The sequence below is a fragment of the Colletotrichum fructicola genome (genome assembly GCF_000319635.2).
Source record: "Colletotrichum fructicola Nara gc5 chromosome Unknown KSG_Nara_v1_contig03, whole genome shotgun sequence".
Taxonomy (NCBI): domain Eukaryota; kingdom Fungi; phylum Ascomycota; class Sordariomycetes; order Glomerellales; family Glomerellaceae; genus Colletotrichum; species Colletotrichum fructicola.
The window spans coordinates 6,528,522-6,547,447 of NW_027094053.1; the positions used below are offsets into that span (position 1 = coordinate 6,528,522).

Here is an 18,926-nt window from a genome sequence, read left to right on the forward strand (position 1 = left end):
TTTGCCCAGAACGGAAGCCAAGGCGCAAACCATGCCCACCCAGCACCAGCAGCAGCAAGCAGCCACCGCCGTCGTGCCTCACGAGGCTCTACTATCTACGCAGTCTCGCAGTCTCCGGAGACCGCTTTGTTGGTGGCCTAGGATCCCGTCGCCCCCAGTCCCCATCCGGCCCGTGTGTTGGGGCGGGTTCCAAGCCGTGGCCCGTTGGTCGCGAATCCCCTTTGTTCTCCACATCAATGGCGACCGATTAGAAATTCTTTGCATCAGTGACTCGGGACCTCGATGGCCTGCTGCCAGCCTGCCCAATATTTAGCCATTGCATGGTCCCGCAATGGATTCTGCTCTTCTTGTAATGGATGCGACTTTGACTCTTTTCATGCTGTCAAGAAAACTGTATACATACATGACCTAACCTAATCATCGTTCCCCAACTGCACTTGCAATCACGTCACCAGATTAGACGACATACATAGCCGGAACTGCATAGCCGAACAGACGAACCCCCTCTTCCGGCGTGAAAGTACCGATGTCCCGGCACGACGATACCGAGCGGGAAGCCACCGGCCCCGGCGACCGCAGAAGCGCAACCTCGTTCGACGTCGAGCTTCTCGGCCGACAGCGCCCGGCCGTCTTCAAGTCCCAATGGTCCGAAATCGGCTTTTGTTTCTCCCTGCTGGGATCCATGTTGATGGCGGTATGTCTCTTCCCATCACAGTGGTTCCAATCACGCCCGCTCGGGCTAGATCTATATTCTGACGTTCCCGGCGTAGGAGTACTTCGTCAGTGGTTTCCACATCATCCTGCCTCCACTCGCCAAGGAGCTCGACATCCCGGCCGCCTCGCAGACATGGCCCTCGAGCGTCTTCTCGCTCGTCACCGGCGCCTTCCTGCTGCCGCTCGGCAGGCTGGGTGACATGTACGGCGGGTACTTTGTCTTCAACATCGGCCTGGCCTGGTTCTTCGTGTGGTGCCTCATCGCCGCCTTCAGCAACAACTACCTCATGCTGATATTCTGCCGAGCCCTCCAGGGTCTCGGCTCCGCCGCGTACCTCCCGGCCGGCATCATGCTCCTTGGCAAGATCTACCGTCCCGGCCCGCGCAAGAACCTTGTCTTTGCGCTATACGGTGCCTTCGCCCCCATCGGCTTCTTCTTCGGTATCCTCATCGGCGGCGTCGCGGGCCAGTTCCTCAACTGGCGTGCGTACTTCTGGCTCGGCAGCATCGTGCTCGGCATCATCACCGCCGTGTCGTTCCTGACAATCCCCAACGACCTGCGTGAGAAGCGCCAGGAGATTAGCATGGACTGGTGGGGTGTTGCGACCATCGTGCCTGGTCTGCTGCTGGTGGTGTACGCCATCACTGATAGCTCACACGCGCCTCAGGGATGGGCCAGCCCTCAGATCATCGTCACCTTGGTTCTGGGAGTCGCCTTCCTCGTCGGAGCGTGGTACGTCGAGGCCAAGGTGGCGTCGAACCCTCTCCTCCCGGCCGACCTGTTCGCCCCCAAGTCCATGAAGACCCTGGCCTGCGCCCTATTCTTCGCATACGGCACCTTCGGCCTTTTCCTCTTCTACTCCAGCTTCTACATCGAGACCGTCCTGCACATGTCGCCGCTGCTGACCGCCGTCTGGTACGTCCCCATGATCCTCGGCGGCCTCGTCATCGGCACCGTCGGCGGCTTCACACTGCACCTCCTGCCGGGCCGCGTGCTGCTCGCCATCTCGGGCACGGGCAACCTTCTCAGCGTGCTGCTCTTCGCCATCATGCCCGACAACCCCAACTACTGGGCCTACGTCTTCCCGTCCATGATCTGCGGCACCATCGGCATCGACATCACCTACACCGTCAGCAACGTCTTCATCACGACGAACCTGCCCGCGTATCGGCAGGGCACGGCGGGCGCGCTCATCAACAGCCTGCTGTTCCTCGGCATCTCCTTCTTCCTCGGCATCGGCGACGTCGCCGTCGGCCAGACGAGCCACCTGGGCACGAAGCAGAGCTACAAGACGGCCTTCTGGCTGGCCGTCGGCGTCGCGGGCGTCGCGCTGGCGCTGTACGCGTTCGTCCAGATCGGGCAGGCGAAGAGCGACCTGACGATGGAGGAGCGCGCGCAGATCGAGGAGGAGGCTCGCCAGTCTCAGTTCATCGACGTGCCTAGTGGTGGTGGTGCCGGGGACGACAGTGTCGCGGGCGGGCAGGAGACCTCGTGGACGATGACCGACACCGATGCGGAGAAACCGCAGCCGCGTGGTGCGCCGGAGGGACAGATTCCGGCGAGATGAGCGACGCTGCCGCCGCTGCGGCGACGGGATGCATGAACTAGACGAAGTAATTTCATTCGGCCTGTGGAGAATATTGGACGCATCTCGACACCGAGTTACAACTTACAGCCACGGTTTCTCTAACAGGAACCCTGCGGCAAGCTTGCTTCTTTGAGGCTGCGATCGGCCGTCACGAGAACAAGATGTGAGCAGCGGTGAGGAGAGAAAGTCAAGCAAACCTGCATCAACGACGGGCGTCGACAAATTTCCCACTCATCAACAATGGCGAAAACGAGATGTGGACGATGACGAATCCCCGGGGAGACCATCTGCCCGCTGGCCGTATCCCACATACGCATGGCGCCCTCCGCCACCGGCGTGTCCATGTCTGCCCGCCGTTCCTGGATTTCGAATTCCGCCCTCTGGTGGAGACTTGACTGTCGCAGCCAGGCCCCGTCACCCTTGAGGTTCGTGATCTCAATCTCCAATATTCCAAAATTACTGCAAAAGGGTGGCGCCCGTTGGGGATGGGTTGGTGTTGGTGGTTTCTTGGCGCCCAGGAACGTGCAGCCTGCCATTCGGGAGGATGCTTGGATGGCTTGGCGGGACCTCGTGGCCCAGATTTGTTTTTTTTCCTCCTTTGTCCCCTTCACAATCTACACAGCAGACTTGGCACGCCGGGCTGTCAAAAAGAGGGCCAAGAACTGATCAGCTCGAACGTGTCTTGGCCCTTGGGAACCCAGGGTGGCTCGAAACCGCCCAGCCCACCGAGATATCCGTCTTGGCATCGAGGCTTGGCACTTCGATCATTCAACGACAGTCGTTGAAAAGCAACCAGAACGTCAGTGTTGAAGGATGCAAGAGTTGGAGATGGTATCACACTGCATTTTGGGGCTCAGAACACGAGAGGGTGTGGTGTGTCGTGAAGGTGGGGTCCAGTGGTAGAGCACTGTAGGAGCCGACGGGAGCGTGAGGTTAATTGCGCACGTTAGTTTTTCCGCCGAATGGCAATACGTTGTACACGTGTAGCACGGCGGCTAGAGCACGTTTGTGCAGGGCGGCGCATGGAAACGGATATGAACTGGTTGGGGGCATAATATGATAATGAAAATAATTAAGAGGGGCACGTTCCATTACCTTAGCTTAGTCGCCAGATGCACAATTTGGATGTTTCATGAATCACACACAAACCAAGCTTCTTCTGCAAAGAATACCTCGGCGATTGAGAAATGTCCGACAGTTGTAGAGATTGGTGGGCAAATTTGCTCGCTCAACATGCACGGAGTCTGCGGACTTGGTCATGTGTGTTCGCCGATGTTCCCAAAAGAAGAGCCAAGGAGGCAACCGAGCATAATCAGATCACGTCGGCCGTCCAATGTTCCCCTGGAAAGTGGAGTGAGGTATCGAACTTGGAAGAGTGTGGGTGGGCTGAGACCGAGGGAGAGGGCATCATATGGGCGCTCTCCCGTCGTAAGGAGGACCGCTGTCAGGGAACATCTCTCGGATACGTACCGACGACAAAAAAACCTTCTACTCGAGGCGAGACGTTCTAGCTCCTGTTAGAGCATTAACGAGCGTCCTAAGATCATCAAGGTTGAGCGCTACGGGATTAAGCTATGGTAGGCGCCGGCAATGAGATGACATGCTTCCTCTTCCCCAGAAACAAGACGCAGGGAAAAAGACAGAGGACAAGACCTTAATGTGCCGACTTCCATATTAACCAAGAGAAAGAGGGTGGTGCCAAATGTTGCCCAACCTGCCAGCCTGCCAAGTACCCTTCTCCCGCCAAGTGAATTCGAGTTTCGAGACTGCGCTGGTTGTTGGTACCAAATGGCGGTCGCGTCGTGCCTGACAATATGCGATTCGCCTCCTAATTTCCGACCCTGCAAATTCATGGCCAATATTTCGTGTAACGCCGCCAATGAGCAGTGTCTTCGCCTTCCACGGAGTCCACGCGGTAAAGGAGACCGAGGTCGGTCGGGCGACAAGAGGTACCTGGGAAACAGCCAAGCAGAGACATATACAATATACACAGCGCCAGGTACCTTACATGCGGAGCAAGGTCCTGAACTCAATTGACAGCTCCTCAGCTGCGAGCGAAAAGTATCGGAGCCGGGACTGCGGAGGTAGGCTCCGTGCTCCCCGATACGGATACAGCAGCTGTCGTCCAAATTCTCGTTAGTGTGCACCCAGAAAGAAGGGTCGTTAGGTCCGGCAGTTGATGGTTTTCTTTTGGGACCTACGTATTTTCACCGAGTCGGCGCAGGCGGAGAATGTATGAAAATTCTCCTGAAATCCCGTAAGTCTCCACATCAACTCCACGATTTCGTTGTCGTCGTCGGCCGCTGCATACGCAGGCTTGGGCAGACAAAAGGAGAAGCAGACCCGAGTATGCTCGTGTAAGGTACTCGTGTACCGTAGCCGCCGAGAGTGTTGGCGTATTGGCGTGTTGGCTGACATCTGGGCGGCGGTGGTGGTGCGCGGGTGACATCTGCAATCAATCCCGCATCGAGGCGCATACTGGTGCGACAACCTGAAGCTGAATCTCCACGGAGAAGGAAGCAAGATGCCCACATCTCTCGGACTGAGAAATCACAGCAATGAAAGCAGCGCAATGCGCTCAAAGGGCAGCGTCTATTCGCTGGCAGTACAGAGAAAGGGTACCAAAGGCAGCACGACTCGCCACAAATCGATGTTAGTGACGGAGAAAATACCTTATCTGAGACAGATCCCTGCCCCCACAACTCTACCTGATTTTAAATTTAATATACGCCGGGAGCATGGGCCCCACCCGTCCATTCCCGTTCGGTGCCCTGGCCCCCGACCCTCGACCGTTCCAACCCGGCCCATCGCCCGGAACCTCCTCCGAACAGGGACGGCCACCAACGCAAACGGCCACGACCAGGAGACCCAGCTTCCCGATTCTGCTAGACTGGAGCCCCAGGTCCAGTTAGACGACGGCGTAGCACTCGATATTGGTAACCGACAGCTATTTCTGTACTCTACGCTACCAGTGTACGGACACTCTGGTGTTGGACCCCGCGGTAAGTGGGAGCGAGTCGCCCTGAGAACCCCGGTGAAGTCGAGTTGGTTTTCGGCCCAAGTACGCAATAATGCAATATGGCTTTGTTCCCCTTCTCGGTCTTCCAGCCCGCACAATATTTGCACTATTGGCTCGCTGCTAATAACGCCCTGTCGTCTAGAACAGCCCAGGGGGCCGGGGAGGCCTTTCGGGTAGCGAATTCGCCTTCATCCGATGTGAGTCGTGAGGCTCCAGTCGCCGTCATGAATCCATGATACCTCCACCCGTGGTGCTGGGCCTTTCCCCGAGCCGCCCCCCCCTATTGCCGCTTGACAGTGAGCAGAAAAAAAAACCTTTTTCGTCAAAAGAGACCCTTGCTCAGCCCATCTCGAACCCATGCGGCCGTTCTTTGGGATGGGTAAGAAACCCCATGTCTCTGTGCCATCCCATCACTCATCCCCTGACTTCATTTCGCACCCACTTCCATCATCCCCCCTGGCCCGTTTCCAAACGTCAACTCGCTCTTACTGGCTTAGCCTGCCTGATCAATATCGACAAACACCTCCTGGCCTCGTTTCCCCTAAACAAACGCACCACCACTCCCTCGTACCACATGCCCGTCCACTCCATCCCGAGCCAGCATCCTCATTCGTGCGATTCAACCAGATCGGGGCCCGGGAACCGCTTCGTTCCCACCGTGTCATTCACAAGCACATCCTTTCCCTTCACAACCTCCGCCTTCCATGGTGTCTGGGTGCATGCACAACCCATTCTTCTCACCGTGACGCCATGTCGTGTACCACCATCATCTCAACGTGATGTGCAAGTCTGTCTTGGCATCCCCTTCGAATCCCTTCCCCGCCAAGGATCACCATCATTTGCCCGCCCTGTCCAGGCCCAAGACGTACGCAAGTGCCAAGACAGCGTTGCATTTGCGCAAATGGCCCCAAAGAGCCTCCTCTCGGTATGGTTCCGCTTGGCACCACCATGATCCTGGGCCAAGACCCAAGGAGAGCACGCGTACGCAAGCAAGGCGCTGGCCAAGCAGACGCCCTCCCTTCGTTGCAGACAGAGAGAGAGGAGCGGGTGTGTGTACCCAAGCTTCTACAGAAGAGGTCTTGGCTCTTGGCACGAGAAGCTTAGCCAAGAGCTCCCTTGCGTGTTGATGGCGACAAATACTTAAGAGCCTCGTCCCATCCGACTTCATACCATTCTTCCTCTTGCTCTTCATCCCGCTTCACTTCTTCAGTCTTTCAGCTCTCGCGCTCTTTGCATTCATTCCCTACATCAAATCCTCTCACTGCATACCTTCGTTCGACGTAGACCGTCAACACACTCTTTTTTCTTACGAAAACCACCTACGACAAATCAGCCAACACCACCAAGCTCGAAACAGTCAAGATGAAGTTCTCCGGCATCGCCTCTTCCCTGGCCCTCCTGGCTTCCGTTGCCAGCGCCACCCCCACCCCTACCGTCCGTGACGGCGCCGCCGTCGACCCCCGCACCGTTGGCAAGCGTGCTGCCATCACCGACGCTTGCGATGTTGGCTACGGTGCCGGCACCACCGGTGGCTCCGGCGGTACCACCACCACCGTCTCCACCCTGGCCCAGTTCACCGCTGCCGCCACCTCTGACGAGAAGGCCGTCATCGTCGTCAAGGGCGCCATCACCGGTGCCACCAAGGTCAAGGTCGGCTCCAACAAGTCCATCATCGGTGCCGCCGGCTCCTCCCTGACCGGTGTCGGTCTGTACATCAACAAGCAGGAGAACGTCATTGTCCGCAACATGAAGATCTCCAAGGTCCTCGCCGACAACGGTGACGCCATCGGCATCCAGGCCTCCTCCAAGGTCTGGGTTGACCACTGCGACCTGTCCTCCGACAAGAACAACGGCAAGGACTACTACGATGGTCTGCTCGACATCACCCACGCCTCCATGGCCGTGACCGTCTCCAACACCTACCTCCACGACCACTACAAGGGCTCCCTCGTCGGCCACTCCGACTCCAACTCTGCTGAGGACACCGGCAAGCTCTACGTCACCTACGCCAACAACCACTGGTCCAACGTCGGCTCCCGCAACCCCTCCGTCCGCTTCGGTAACGTCCACATCTTCAACAACTACGCCGAGAAGCTCGAGACCTCCGGCATCAACACCCGCATGGGCGCCCAGCTCCTCATCGAGTCCTCCGTCTTCTCCGACACCAAGAAGGCCATCACCTTCCTCGACTCCAAGAGCACCGGCTACGCTGTCGTCAACGACGTCGACCTCGGTGGCTCCACCAACGACGCCCCCAAGGGCACCTTCACCAAGCCCGACTACAGCTACACCCTCCTCGGCTCCTCCAAGGTCAAGGCTGCCGTCGTCGGCACCGCTGGCCAGACCCTCACCTTCTAAGTGGTTTAGTGAGAGAAGAAGAAACCCTGCAGTGGGTAATGAGAAGAGCGCTATTGCTGCCTTCCGTCGTGGCGGCCTTTTTTCTTCCGGCCGCCCGCGGTTGCAGAGTACTGAGAAGTACACTATTCATGTAAATACTTTCAAAGGCATCAGGGGCTTGTAAGCTCCTGGTTCTGTGAATATAGTTGCCGGTTTCAACGCACAATCATCTGTCCCAATATGTGAAAGTGAAAATTGAATGATAAGTCTCATGCCATGGCAAACCACTAAGCAGCAGCCCCTGAGCTAACCGAGGGGAGTAAACCGTCTTCGAATTTCACGCCCCAATCGAACTCTCTCTGCCATTGCACCACCTCTCCCCTCAAGAACCGCTTTGTTTTCCGTCGCTCTCCTGGCGAGAAAGGGCAGACACTCTCGCAGGTCGCCATAGCTCATGGACTAGTCATGGTGTTAGCGATCGTCGTGTGCGAAGAGAAAGACTCACCTTGACAACCAGCGCGAACCCTCCCGGTGCCTCGATAGTTCCGGTGATCTTATTTGTGAGATCGTCTTTCATTCCTAGAAAGAAGTCAGCCACCACCTTCAAGAACTCTCGAGATTCTGATCCTTACCGTATAACTGAGCAAAAGCAATGCTTCCCGCAGCCTCCTTCGAAAGCAGGAGTTTTCCACTCTCCTCCTGTCGCTTGGCCAGTCCGTGCTCCTCCAGCAATCGGATCCCGAGATCGACGCTGATGGAGTTGTGCGTGGCAAAGACCGCTCCTAGTCTGGAAGCTCCAGTTTTGCGCACTTGCTCCGCAATAGTCGCGAGCGCTCTCTCGATGCCGTAGTTGTAGCTCGCGTCTGTCTCCTCCTTGGTCGACCATACCGGGCCCGACCCCTTGTGGCCCTCCTTCTCCCATCTCTCTGCCTCGGTCACCATGTAAGCCCCCCTTACCTGCTTGAAGAGCAGCTTGTAGCCCTTCTCCTCGGCACGCTGGATCTGTTGGTCGAGGAGTTGCGGGTAACGTCGCAGGTATGCTTGGAACGAAGCGATGCAAGTCGCTGGACCACCATCCAAGGCATTGTATTTCTGCATCAGCTCGTCCGTGAGAGCATCAATAACTGGCTGGTACCAGGTCTGTTCCGCGTCAATGACGATGCGCACATTGTTGTCTCGTGCTTTGCCTGCGATGGCCTCCATGGTAGCCCGGAGCCTGAGGAGCTGCTCGCGGTCAGTTTGAGTGACGCCTTGGCCGTTTAGCGCGGCGTCCCAGTCGCCGTCGTTGGGCAGGCCTGGATACGGAACATTCTCATCCAAACCTTTCGCGCCTCTTGCAGCCAGAATTGCCTTGGAGCCGTTGTGCAGCGCAACAGGGTGAGGCAAAAGGCCGGTGATCTTAATCCTGACCCAGCATCTGTTGTCGCCTCCGGTGGCGGCGGTATCCGGCCAAAACTCCCTGGCGAGTCGCCCCTGCGCCTCGATGGAGGAGAGCACAAGCTGGGTCTGGGCGAGGATCAGGTCGGGATCCTTGCTGGAGCCGTCGAGTTCAGCTTCGATGTTGTAGCCGAGCAGAGTGCCGATGTTTTCTTGGCGAAGCGCTTTGATCTTGGGGATACACTCCTCAGTCGTTTCTCCGCCGAGAAACTGATTGAAGAATGTGCACATGACGAATTTGTGCGTGATGGAGGAGATAATGGGGACCTTGGACATGAAGTTGTACAGAGACTCGCTTGCATTGACCCAACCTGGCGAGGAGCAAAATGCGAACGCACTGATTTATGTGGTCAACTTGGGTTTCGTTCTCGCAAAGAAAAAGGCTCTCTTCTAAAGCGAACAACTTACATCCATCCTGAAAAGAGCTTACTTAAGGGCACTGAGGATAGCGCTCTCAGGTCTCGAGGATCATCCGTTGACGTTGAATCAGCACGCCCCGTCAACATCAACCCAATGATTCCCACGCCAGCACCTCCACTTATGAGTCTGATGATGTTCTTGTCTTGTGCTGACGATCTCATATGCCTCCACCATGTAGGTGGCCGTGTAGATGTTGATGCATTGCGGCTGCCGTGCCTGGTGGTCCCCAAGGAGCGCCGAAGTGGAGGAGCGGAAGCACGCCTCACGGTAGAAAGCATACTGTATGGTAGATGTTGTTTGAAGTTGGTCGTATGTCCAACATTTGCAAGTCTTCACGCAGTCGCTTTGTGATCTGAGGCAAGGCGAGTGGTCTTTCTTCAGTCGAGGTCTCGGGCCGGCAGACTACCTTGGAGCAACAGCCATATTTCGGCAAGCTTATGTTTGCATTGTAACTTCACGACGTTATTACGTCTGCTTCTAGCCGACGGCATCACCTGGTCTTTACTGGTTATGGCAAGATGACGAGGTCGCTTTACTAGAAGTTTGGGCAGCTCGGGCCGAAGGAGGGTGCCGATGTTGGGGACATGGAGTGAGTGCCCCACCACGGCCCGAGAACTGTCTTAATGGAGACCTGGATCACGAACTACCTTAATCATCGACGAGCTACACATTCCGAGATGAAGGTGACCCCCCTTAAGTCTCCTTAAGATAGAGATGATGAAATCAACCTATCATGTAGCTATACAATAGTCAAGCGTCAATTGAAAACTATGCTTACTAGGTAATTCTACGGAGATTCCTTATTTTTCGTCGGAAATCTTGTATGAAAATGGTCTCCTTTGGCGTCTATGCCATTCTTGCCACAAACCTATTCTGCCAGCGCCTCTGGCCTAAACCTCCCACTTGGCAATGTACCAACTGATGTCCTTCACAGAAACAGGAGCCTGATCTCTGACCAATCTACGAATATCCTTGTCTGTAGTTTGACACGCCTTTTGAGTGGACTCGAGAAGGCCTCCAGGCCCAGAGCTGTACACCCAAGCTGTTCCGGTGCATACTGATCTCTTCTCACGTCCTTCAGTCGCCATATCCAGGCCAAGACTCTGGCGGATGAACGCCAGCGGATCTAACCGTCCCAACTCCGCGCTGACGTGCGCTGAGACCGTCATGTTCGTCTGAGACTCCGCCGCCTTCACAAGGTCAAACCATTCTTGAACATTGACAGACTCGCGCTCGCGGACGGTCCACACGAGGCTGAACTTGGTATCTCCCACCGTGCTCCTCGCCTTCAGCCACCAGAGGGCAAGACTATGCGCGCCAGTGATACCCGTTCCGCCGACGATGCAGATGATGTGAAATGCCGACTCGAAACCCGTGTCCGTGGGCTGATACGGCCCCTCGACCCGAACATCGAGTTGCTGCTGGAGCCCGGCGCTGCCGACCAGAGAGCCCACCGCCCAGGTCCACTCTTTTTCCAACGCCTTCTGCGACTTCTTTCCCTGCGACCTTCGGAACAGGAACACCGGTCCGGTCTGCGATGTACTAGACACCGCGGCCGTAAACGCGTGGCTCTGCAGTCTGCTGATCGATGGTATGCTGAGATAGTACAAAGACAGCGGCCACCCTGCCGCCGGAGCAGAGCTCTCCGCCTCCGATGCCGAGTCAAACTCGAACTTGGCCCTCGCCCCGAGCGAGACGCGGTACCACCCGCTGCCGGCGTTCTCCAAGACGGCAACTTGCTTGCGCAATGAGCCGCCCTCTCCGCGGAAGAGGCGCCAGACCCAGTCGGCCACCCAGAGAGAGAGCCCCGGGAGCAGGAGGTAAAAGTCTGAGCTAGCGTGGATGCTCGCGCCGACGAACGTGGCGACGCTGCAGACGATGTGGGCGTTGTAGAAGGTGTTGTAGTGCAGCCGCCGGATCCTGGGTAGCGCGGTGGCGACGATCATGAGCATGCAGACGAAGGTGCCCACGCCCGTGTATGTCACCGTTCCGTACCACGCGCTCCGTTCCTGGCTCTCGAGCTCGGTCATTGTCGGGTTGCCGTTGCTGAACAGCTGCAGCTTTGCTTCATCTTCGTCTTTGCTAGGGTCCAAGGCGAAGATCTGGTCATTTGTTAGGGGATGCGATGACAAGATGTATCAGGAGGAGCGGGACTTACACCGTAGCCTACACCGTGGGCAAGGACTGCAAGGGTGCACATGTACGTGGCGAGCTTGTGCGCGTAAAGCAGTGTGCTCTGATGGACTCCAAAAGCATGGCCGAGGAGACTGTTTCTTGAGACCGGGACGATGGAAAGACCAAGGAGTATGTCGGCGTAATGACCAGTAACTCCCGTGACGGTGAGGGCGATCTTGGCCGACATCCAATTGAGAGGATCCGTACGCTCTCCCCAGTATTGCCAGTGCGCGGGCAGCCACATCGCGGTGGTCGCCATCGTGACGCAGGCAATCCAAACGACAACGATGAGTCCGCCGAGAGTAACTCTCTTGTGAATGAGCGGGAGAGCAGAGATCAGAGTGAGGTTGCCACATCTCTCCACGGCTCGAAATGACGAACCCAGGAGAAGTAGTAGGCTGACGGCGCCGAGCATGCCGTAGAATATCGCAATATGGATTCTCGACTCGAAAGCGAAGAAGTCTTCCGGGCAAAGCGTGGAATAACACGGTGCAAATGTGAGACCGGTCGCGGCGCCTCCAAAGATGATTAGGAGAACGAGCAAGAGAATCACTCTGGCCGTTCTGGCCGTTGACTTCGTCATTGTGTTTGCTGTCTTGGAATGTCTTGCTCTTGGGTGTTTGCGTGAAAAGAATCAGATAATGTGTTGATATGACTTGATTCAACGAAGAAATGCTTTGGAACCATGAAGAAGTGATGATGATACTATTATACTACTAAAGCTATCAACGGAGCATTATTGTGCAAGTTCCGTCTTGACGATGCCAAGGTGAGCTGCGCCAGCATCCCAAGCTACAAGGCGATCTCTGGAGTTCTATTCCAGGCCACACACGCACGCGGGTCTACAACGATGCTGGTGATCTTTCAAGACGATCTGCCAAGCCGCAGACGAGTCAGATGTCCCGCGCGGGACGGCGGACGGGATACATCGTTACTTTGCGTTTTCAACAACTCGTAGCTGAGTCCGTCCCGGATGCTCAGCCTCGGGGCTCAAGGCAGGGACACCAGAAGCCCTATCGGAGTTTTTGAGATTCTGATTCTCGATTATCAATTCTCCTTGCTCCGGAATGAGAGTCTCACAGTAGGGGAGTGCCTGCAGGCAGTGTCGTGTGTTGGATTGATACAGCCTCATTGGTGTCTACGCCTGCCTTGGAGCCCGTGTAAGAAATTCTTGGCAACTCGTGCTTATTATGGTAGTCTGGCAGCGGCCCATTTATTGATTGATGCAAACATCAGAGCCTATGGATCGCAAAGGACTTGGCTTTCTTCTCGCCAGTCATCGGAACTTTTGGAGGGAACCATGTCGGCGATTTCTCTTCCCCATAGTCGCCGACGGCGAAACGGGTCAACGCCGGTCTCCGCAATTCACATCCTCAGTTCCCAATTGCACTCCTCACGAGGCAGTAGAGAAGATTCGGATCAAGGATCAACAAGAAAGCTGACTTGACTTTTCAAGAACAGATGTCATTGTCATGGACCTCTGTTTTCTTTTCCTTACTCCATTTCCGGCTCTGTTTCTGGTTTTCATCTTACTTTGACTCATATGTGTACTGCTCTATCACTTCTGTCTTTCCCAATGATTCTCAGTTTACTAACTAACACCCCTCGTCGCCGCCACTTCTGGCTACGTTCATTTCTGGTTCTTGATGCTGCTCTTGTCTCTAGCTTCTACTTCTGTTATGGTCGGTCCCTTCTGGGCTTTGTCACTGTCTCTGGCAGAGTCTTCGGTCATTCTTGGCTTATTCATACTGACTATACGTTTATTCGATAACTCGGGCCAAGGTTCTAGGTGTGACGTGTTCATCCCTTCACATCGGCGGGCAGCCTGGGTCTGGCTTTGGCTCCTAGTTGCCCTTTCTGGTCACCCCAACCTCATTCCAGGCGCTGCGCACGACTTTTCCAGCCTCATCGCCGTAGAGCTCCTCCGCAACCTCCACAGTCACATCAGCGAACTGGATGAAGGTGCAACGAGCCGGGATGCGACCTGACTGCATGGTCTTCCACCAGATGGGGCCCGCCTTCTCGTATGAGAAGCCCCCGAACCCCTTAGCGGCTAGGTAAAAAGCCTTGTTGGGTATTCCGGAGTAGATATGGACGCCGCCATTGTCTTCAAAAGTGGGGACGTAGTCCTTGAAGTTATTCGGTTGGGGGTCCTTGCCCTACGGACGGTTAGTAAGCCCAATAGAGTCGAAGACGGAGGACGGAGACGGGGGACGGAGACGGGGGACGGAGACGGGGAACAGAGACGGGGAACAGAGACGGGGGACGAAGACGGCGGACGAAGACGGGGACGAGGAACACTTACGAAACGAGGGTCGTCGTAGGCGGTGCCTGGCTCCTTCATGCTCCGAAGAGCAACTCCCTTGACGCCTGGCATGATGCAGCCTTCGCCGATCAGCCAGTCGGCATCCTCGGCGGTCTCCTTCTCGACGATCTGCTTCACCATGATGCCGAATACGTCGGAGACGTGCTCATTTAGAGCGCCGCTCATGCCCTGGTAGTCCAGGGGGCTGGTGTGCTCGGTCACGGCGTGGGTCAATTCGTGCCCGATGACTGCTGCCGTTAGCTTCTGTCGTCCTTCGTCGTCCTGCGTCGTCGTTGTCGTCGTCTACCCAGGGGAGAGGAGACTTACCATCGATAGTGCCGGTGAAGTTATTCAGAAACTCTCCGCCGTCGCCAAAAACCATCTGCAGGCGCTCGGGGTCCCAGAAGGCGTTCTCGTACTTCTTGCCGAAGTGGACGGAGCTGATGACGTTCATGTTCTTGTTGTCGATGGAAACCCAGTCAAATTTCTCCTTGTACATCTTGAGGACTTCGCCCACGTTGTCGTAGGCGTCGTTGACGGCCTTGTCCTTCGTCTCTTTTTGTCCCTCGACACGGACGACGCTGCCAGGAAGTTCTTGCTCGTTATCAGTGTTCTTGGCGTCGTAGATGGCTCTGTAGAACTTCTCCGTCTTTGGAGTCTTCGGGTCGTCTTTTCCGGGGACGGCGGCGGCGAGGGCGGAGACGGACGACGACGACGCTGGATCCTGATCCTGGGAGAGGCCCTTTTGGTCGCCCCGCTGCTGCTGGGTCTGGTACTGACGCTGGACACCTTGGATGTGCTCGAGATCACGGCGGGCGTGGGCGCGCGTCTCTTCGTCGACATCCTCGTTGTCGGCGATGTGCTTCAGAAGAAAGTCTGGGACGATGCTCTGGGGGACCATGGGGACGTGGGCGTGGCGAGCGCCGCGGGGAGTGCAAAGAAGCGCCATACGCTCGGCACGGCGGGCGGTCCACTGGTCGCGGAGCTCGAGAGCACGGCGAGCAGCGTCTCTGACATGATCCTCGTTGCACTGGGCGTCGGCTATGCCACGGAGGAGGTAGGGGGGAACGACGTAGCAGACGTGGGACATTGTGACGTTGAGTGGTGGTTATTCAGGTGGGATAGCTGTGAATGAGTAGGCAGAAGACGGGAAAGACAACAGAAGAGACGATCGATGGTGGAGGTGAGAGGTGATGATGCTGGACGACGAGGACGACGGAGGACGACAGAGGATGACGGCCCACGTCTTTATACCTACCCAAGGTAAGTCAAGGTAGGTAGACGGAGGGGCTGCCTTCCTCACCATCGCCATCCATCGCGAAGGTGCCTTTCAAGGCAGCGACGCAGGCCCTGATTGGGAAAGAGCGATGTCACACACCCGGTCTGGGTGGCGTTCGGAGGTAAGTGTGGGCGGCGGCAGGCGTTTGCTGTGCTCCTGTCTTGGGTTGGTTGAGCAGATGGAGGCGTGAATGGTTAGGTTGGTTGTACGAGCAGCTGCTCTCTCGTCATGTCTTGGCTGCCTCTGTTTGTCTCTGTGTGGTGTGCTGGCTGGCTGTGCTTGCCTGCTCATATCCACACCAGATAAGGTGAGATGCGCACGATAAGAGATAAGAGCTACATGGAGAAGGGGCAGGGGTGCCTGGATATGGAAAAGAAATCTGGTCGGGGAAAGCACACTCCCGTCAGCTTCGGTCCCAGGTCTCGACTTCCAACCTAGTTGTCAGTGGATCGGGGAGGATGTCACCCACATGCCGTCGACAGACACTGGACAGATACCGATACCGATGTCAAGATGAAGCGGAAGCTCACTTGACTTAGGTTCTGACAGTTGCGCATCTTACCTCCTTGATTGGTGCATGTTTGTTATCCGCTGTCTTTCGCCTGCTGCTGCATCCGAGACATAAGCACCCAGCTTTCCTCCTTCTCGGCAATCATTGGCTGATGGTTCGTTACTCCCATTCAAGCTTCTGCTGGATCTCAGGGAGCACTTGGTATGACGTCGGGAAATAGTCGCACACGTGGAACTCGTCAAGTCCAACGGTCAGTGTCTTCATGAAGGTCGCGGCCTGCCTGGCGCCACACATGACTCTGCCCTCGCACCTCGCAAGCCTCGCTGAGAGAGACGCGTGCACAACATGGCGCCGCGTCAACTCTGCTGCTCTGCAGAAATCAGAAATCGCCGCTTCCCGGTTTGCCAAGTTTGAGGGACATCCCCTGGACGCCTGAACAGAGCCATGCAGCCAGTGACAGTCCACCTCTTGTCAGGAACAAGACCAGGATCATCAGTGCCAGCGTCGGGCCCCACTGCCCTTGTGCGTCAGGTCTGGTTCGACACTGAGTTCAGGCCAACAGCTGTGTCACCCGACGCCGACGCCGCCGCCGCCCCGCGCAGGGCAGGGGTGATACTGTGACGTGGACTGAAGTGCCGGCACAAGCCCCGGACAGTCCCGCCTGCGCTGGGCCCCGGTCCCTTAGCCGTCCCGACCACAGCCCCGCTAACGACCTTCAGCCGAAACACCGTGAACACCAAGCTGAAGTCGGGAACGACCCAGTCCCCAAGACCATCGTGATGTGATAGATAAGCGCAAAAACAACCTTCTCCGCGTTTACGTCTCAAGAGACGAGGATCTGTGTCTCGTCGTATTGACTTGAACTTAAGGTTGGGACGAGTCGATCTCAACTCCACTGTCCGCTAACATGCTCTACTACCTACCTTTACCTTACCTTGTCCGGGGCCATGGGAAGAGTTTGGCTTGTTGGCAGCCGTGCGACAGTTGTTGTCCAGGACGGCTCAGATTTTGGCTTTGACATTTCTTCTTGGTCTTCGCACTTACCAAGTCGACGACCACGAAAACAATAGAGAAGCCGATAGTAGCGACAGTAACAATGATACAGGCGACGATGGGAGCCGGCACACAGGAAAACCAGTTGCTCTAGGACGGGCAGGCCAGTTGGTCTCTTCTCTAGAAAGCCGTTGGATACGTCTGACTAGGTGGGTGTAGATCTTCGGTCGCCCACAACTTAGATTCAATATCAGTTTCCATGTAGCAGCATGAACAGATGGATATCCAGACTAAATCGGGTAGCTTTTCTCCCAAGTCACCTACCTGCCTGCCTCATGTCCATCGTTTAGCCACTTCCAGGATTCTGCTAGGGATTAAGAGAAGGTACGCTCCTGCTACATGCAAAATGAGTTTGAAAGAAGGAGCAGTTGCTCGTTGTCTGGACTTGCCCTACCTACCTTCCATCAACACCAGAAAAGCAAGAGCCAAAGTCACGAGGGCGGAAGGAGCATCTTCTCGGCGCCATCAACACCGCACTCTGAAATATCCATCTCGGCCCAGTCTTCCGCTTCACTTTTTGCTCTCATTCACCTCACCATCGACACAACGATGCCTCCTCCGACTGCCTCACAGCCTTCGCAGGCCAAAGGCCCCGCTTCGTCAAGCCAACCCGCCCCCAAGCACCCCGTCCAACTCTCCCCAGAGCACCACACCATCATGCTCCGTCATAAGCTCTCACCACCAACAATCCACGCCCTCACCCGCCTGCCACGCGCGCCTTCCCCCGAGGAAATCCTCCGCTGCGCCTCTTCCGCCACCGAGTTCCGCTCGTTCACCTTCCACCCCCAAGAGAAGGGCGCCTTCTCCCGCATCAACAACGACCCCTCCACCCGCTGGCCCGTCCGCGAGACCCTCGCCCAGCCCTGGCAGAAGGTCTACCTCGTCGCCCAGTGCGAGGCCGCCGGCCGCGACTACGGCGACCGTCTCCCCCTCGCCGCCCGCCAGGACCTCCTCGCCACAAAACCCCGCATCGTCAAGACGCTCGGCCACGTCCTCCGCGCATGTACCGACATCATGGGAGCGCGGAAGGACGCCGCCGGGCTGCGCCGGACCCTCGAGCTCTGGCGTGCCGTCGCCGCCGGCAGCTGGGAGGGCATGCCGACGGAGCTGCTCCAGGTCCCCGACATCGGCCCGAAGAAGGTTGAGGTTCTTGTCGAGCACGGCATCAGAACCGTCCGCCAGCTTGCGAAGCTCGAGTTCTTCCATATTGAGCGGCTGCTCTCTCGGAACCCTCCCTTTGGGCAGAAGATTGTTCGCACTCTGGGGCACTTTCCCCGGCTGGTGCTACATCTCGATATCCCCAAGAGAGACCACAAGCAGGGCCTTATCGTGAGGGTGGTGTTGGGCTGTTCGAACGCTGAGGTGCCCACGTGGAAGGGTTCAGTGCCTTTGGTGAACCTGGCCGCAGAGACGACTGACGGCAAACTCGTGTTCTTTTGGAGGGGGCGGGCTGGAGGATTGATGTCCGCCAAGGAGCTGGTTTTTCCGGTGCAGGAGGCTCTGCCGGGCCAGACCATCTTCGTTTGGGCGAGTTGCGAGGAGATTGCCGGGACGGTGGTGACGGCTGAAAAGGCTATTGAGATTTGAAGGGTTCAATGGTTCGCGCTCGTTTTGGGGGTTTCGCTGCTATGTTACGATTTATGGTTCCTACTGCCAAGATCGGCATATTCCGCGTGAGAGCATCAGTCCATGATAGTGTGAAAAAGAGTCCTAATTAGTGTCCAAGTCAGATATGGCGTTGCTGCACTGCGCCAGTCAAAGATATTCTAGCTCCAGTCAGTGTAAACCCAGTTGTGACCATCGAAAGAGACCACGCCTGGTACTCGAGTTGCACATTTATCCCAGAAAACCACCTGTCATGATCAATACACACCACTCACGACCTAGAGAACATGGTTGTATTTGTGAGCGGCTAGCGCTGTATACCCACACATCAATCCCAGCTCCAAAGAAACATCTTCTTTCGCAGATATAAACAAACTTCAAAAGGGCAGCGGCTCCAACTCCCTGTTTGGCGGAGCCGCGCCCGTTCCATGTACAATGCACCTTGTGCCTGCCTTGCGGCTCAGCCGGGTATCGCTGTTGAT

At 56.5% G+C, this 18,926-nt stretch overlaps 6 protein-coding genes across 6 annotated transcripts; 3 read left to right on the plus strand and 3 right to left on the minus strand.

Moving 5' to 3' along the window:
- Window positions 1-526: 526 nt before the first annotated feature.
- terJ-1 (Efflux pump terJ) lies at window positions 527-2,282 on the plus strand (the record flags this gene model as incomplete). The annotated part of the gene is made up of 2 exons (XM_032031463.1): window positions 527-694; window positions 771-2,282. 2 exons carry the CDS (start codon window positions 527-529, stop codon window positions 2,280-2,282), a joined length of 1,680 nt encoding a protein of 559 aa, XP_031889330.1.
- Window positions 2,283-6,684: 4,402 nt separating this feature from the next.
- On the plus strand, window positions 6,685-7,680 carry PLB (Pectate lyase B; the record flags this gene model as incomplete). Its single annotated transcript, XM_032031464.1, has 1 exon — window positions 6,685-7,680. One exon carries the CDS (start codon window positions 6,685-6,687, stop codon window positions 7,678-7,680), a length of 996 nt encoding a protein of 331 aa, XP_031889329.1.
- A 285-nt stretch (window positions 7,681-7,965) lies between these two features.
- On the minus strand, window positions 7,966-9,372 carry CGGC5_v006685 (Proline dehydrogenase 1; the record flags this gene model as incomplete). Its single annotated transcript, XM_032031465.2, has 3 exons — window positions 7,966-8,118; window positions 8,165-8,238; window positions 8,292-9,372. 3 exons carry the CDS (start codon window positions 9,370-9,372, stop codon window positions 7,966-7,968), a joined length of 1,308 nt encoding a protein of 435 aa, XP_031889328.2.
- Window positions 9,373-10,406: 1,034 nt separating this feature from the next.
- FRO1 (putative ferric reduction oxidase 1) lies at window positions 10,407-12,274 on the minus strand (the record flags this gene model as incomplete). The annotated part of the gene is made up of 2 exons (XM_032031466.1): window positions 10,407-11,618; window positions 11,675-12,274. The coding sequence occupies 2 exons, from the start codon at window positions 12,272-12,274 to the stop codon at window positions 10,407-10,409; spliced, it is 1,812 nt and encodes a 603-aa protein (XP_031889278.1).
- A 1,261-nt stretch (window positions 12,275-13,535) lies between these two features.
- prtS (Protease PrtS) lies at window positions 13,536-15,086 on the minus strand (the record flags this gene model as incomplete). The annotated part of the gene is made up of 3 exons (XM_032031467.1): window positions 13,536-13,850; window positions 13,997-14,244; window positions 14,324-15,086. 3 exons carry the CDS (start codon window positions 15,084-15,086, stop codon window positions 13,536-13,538), a joined length of 1,326 nt encoding a protein of 441 aa, XP_031889277.1.
- Window positions 15,087-17,388: 2,302 nt separating this feature from the next.
- HFM1 (ATP-dependent DNA helicase MER3) lies at window positions 17,389-18,426 on the plus strand (the record flags this gene model as incomplete). The annotated part of the gene is made up of 1 exon (XM_032031470.1): window positions 17,389-18,426. The coding sequence occupies one exon, from the start codon at window positions 17,389-17,391 to the stop codon at window positions 18,424-18,426; it is 1,038 nt and encodes a 345-aa protein (XP_031889494.1).
- Between the last annotated feature and the right edge of the window lie 500 nt (window positions 18,427-18,926).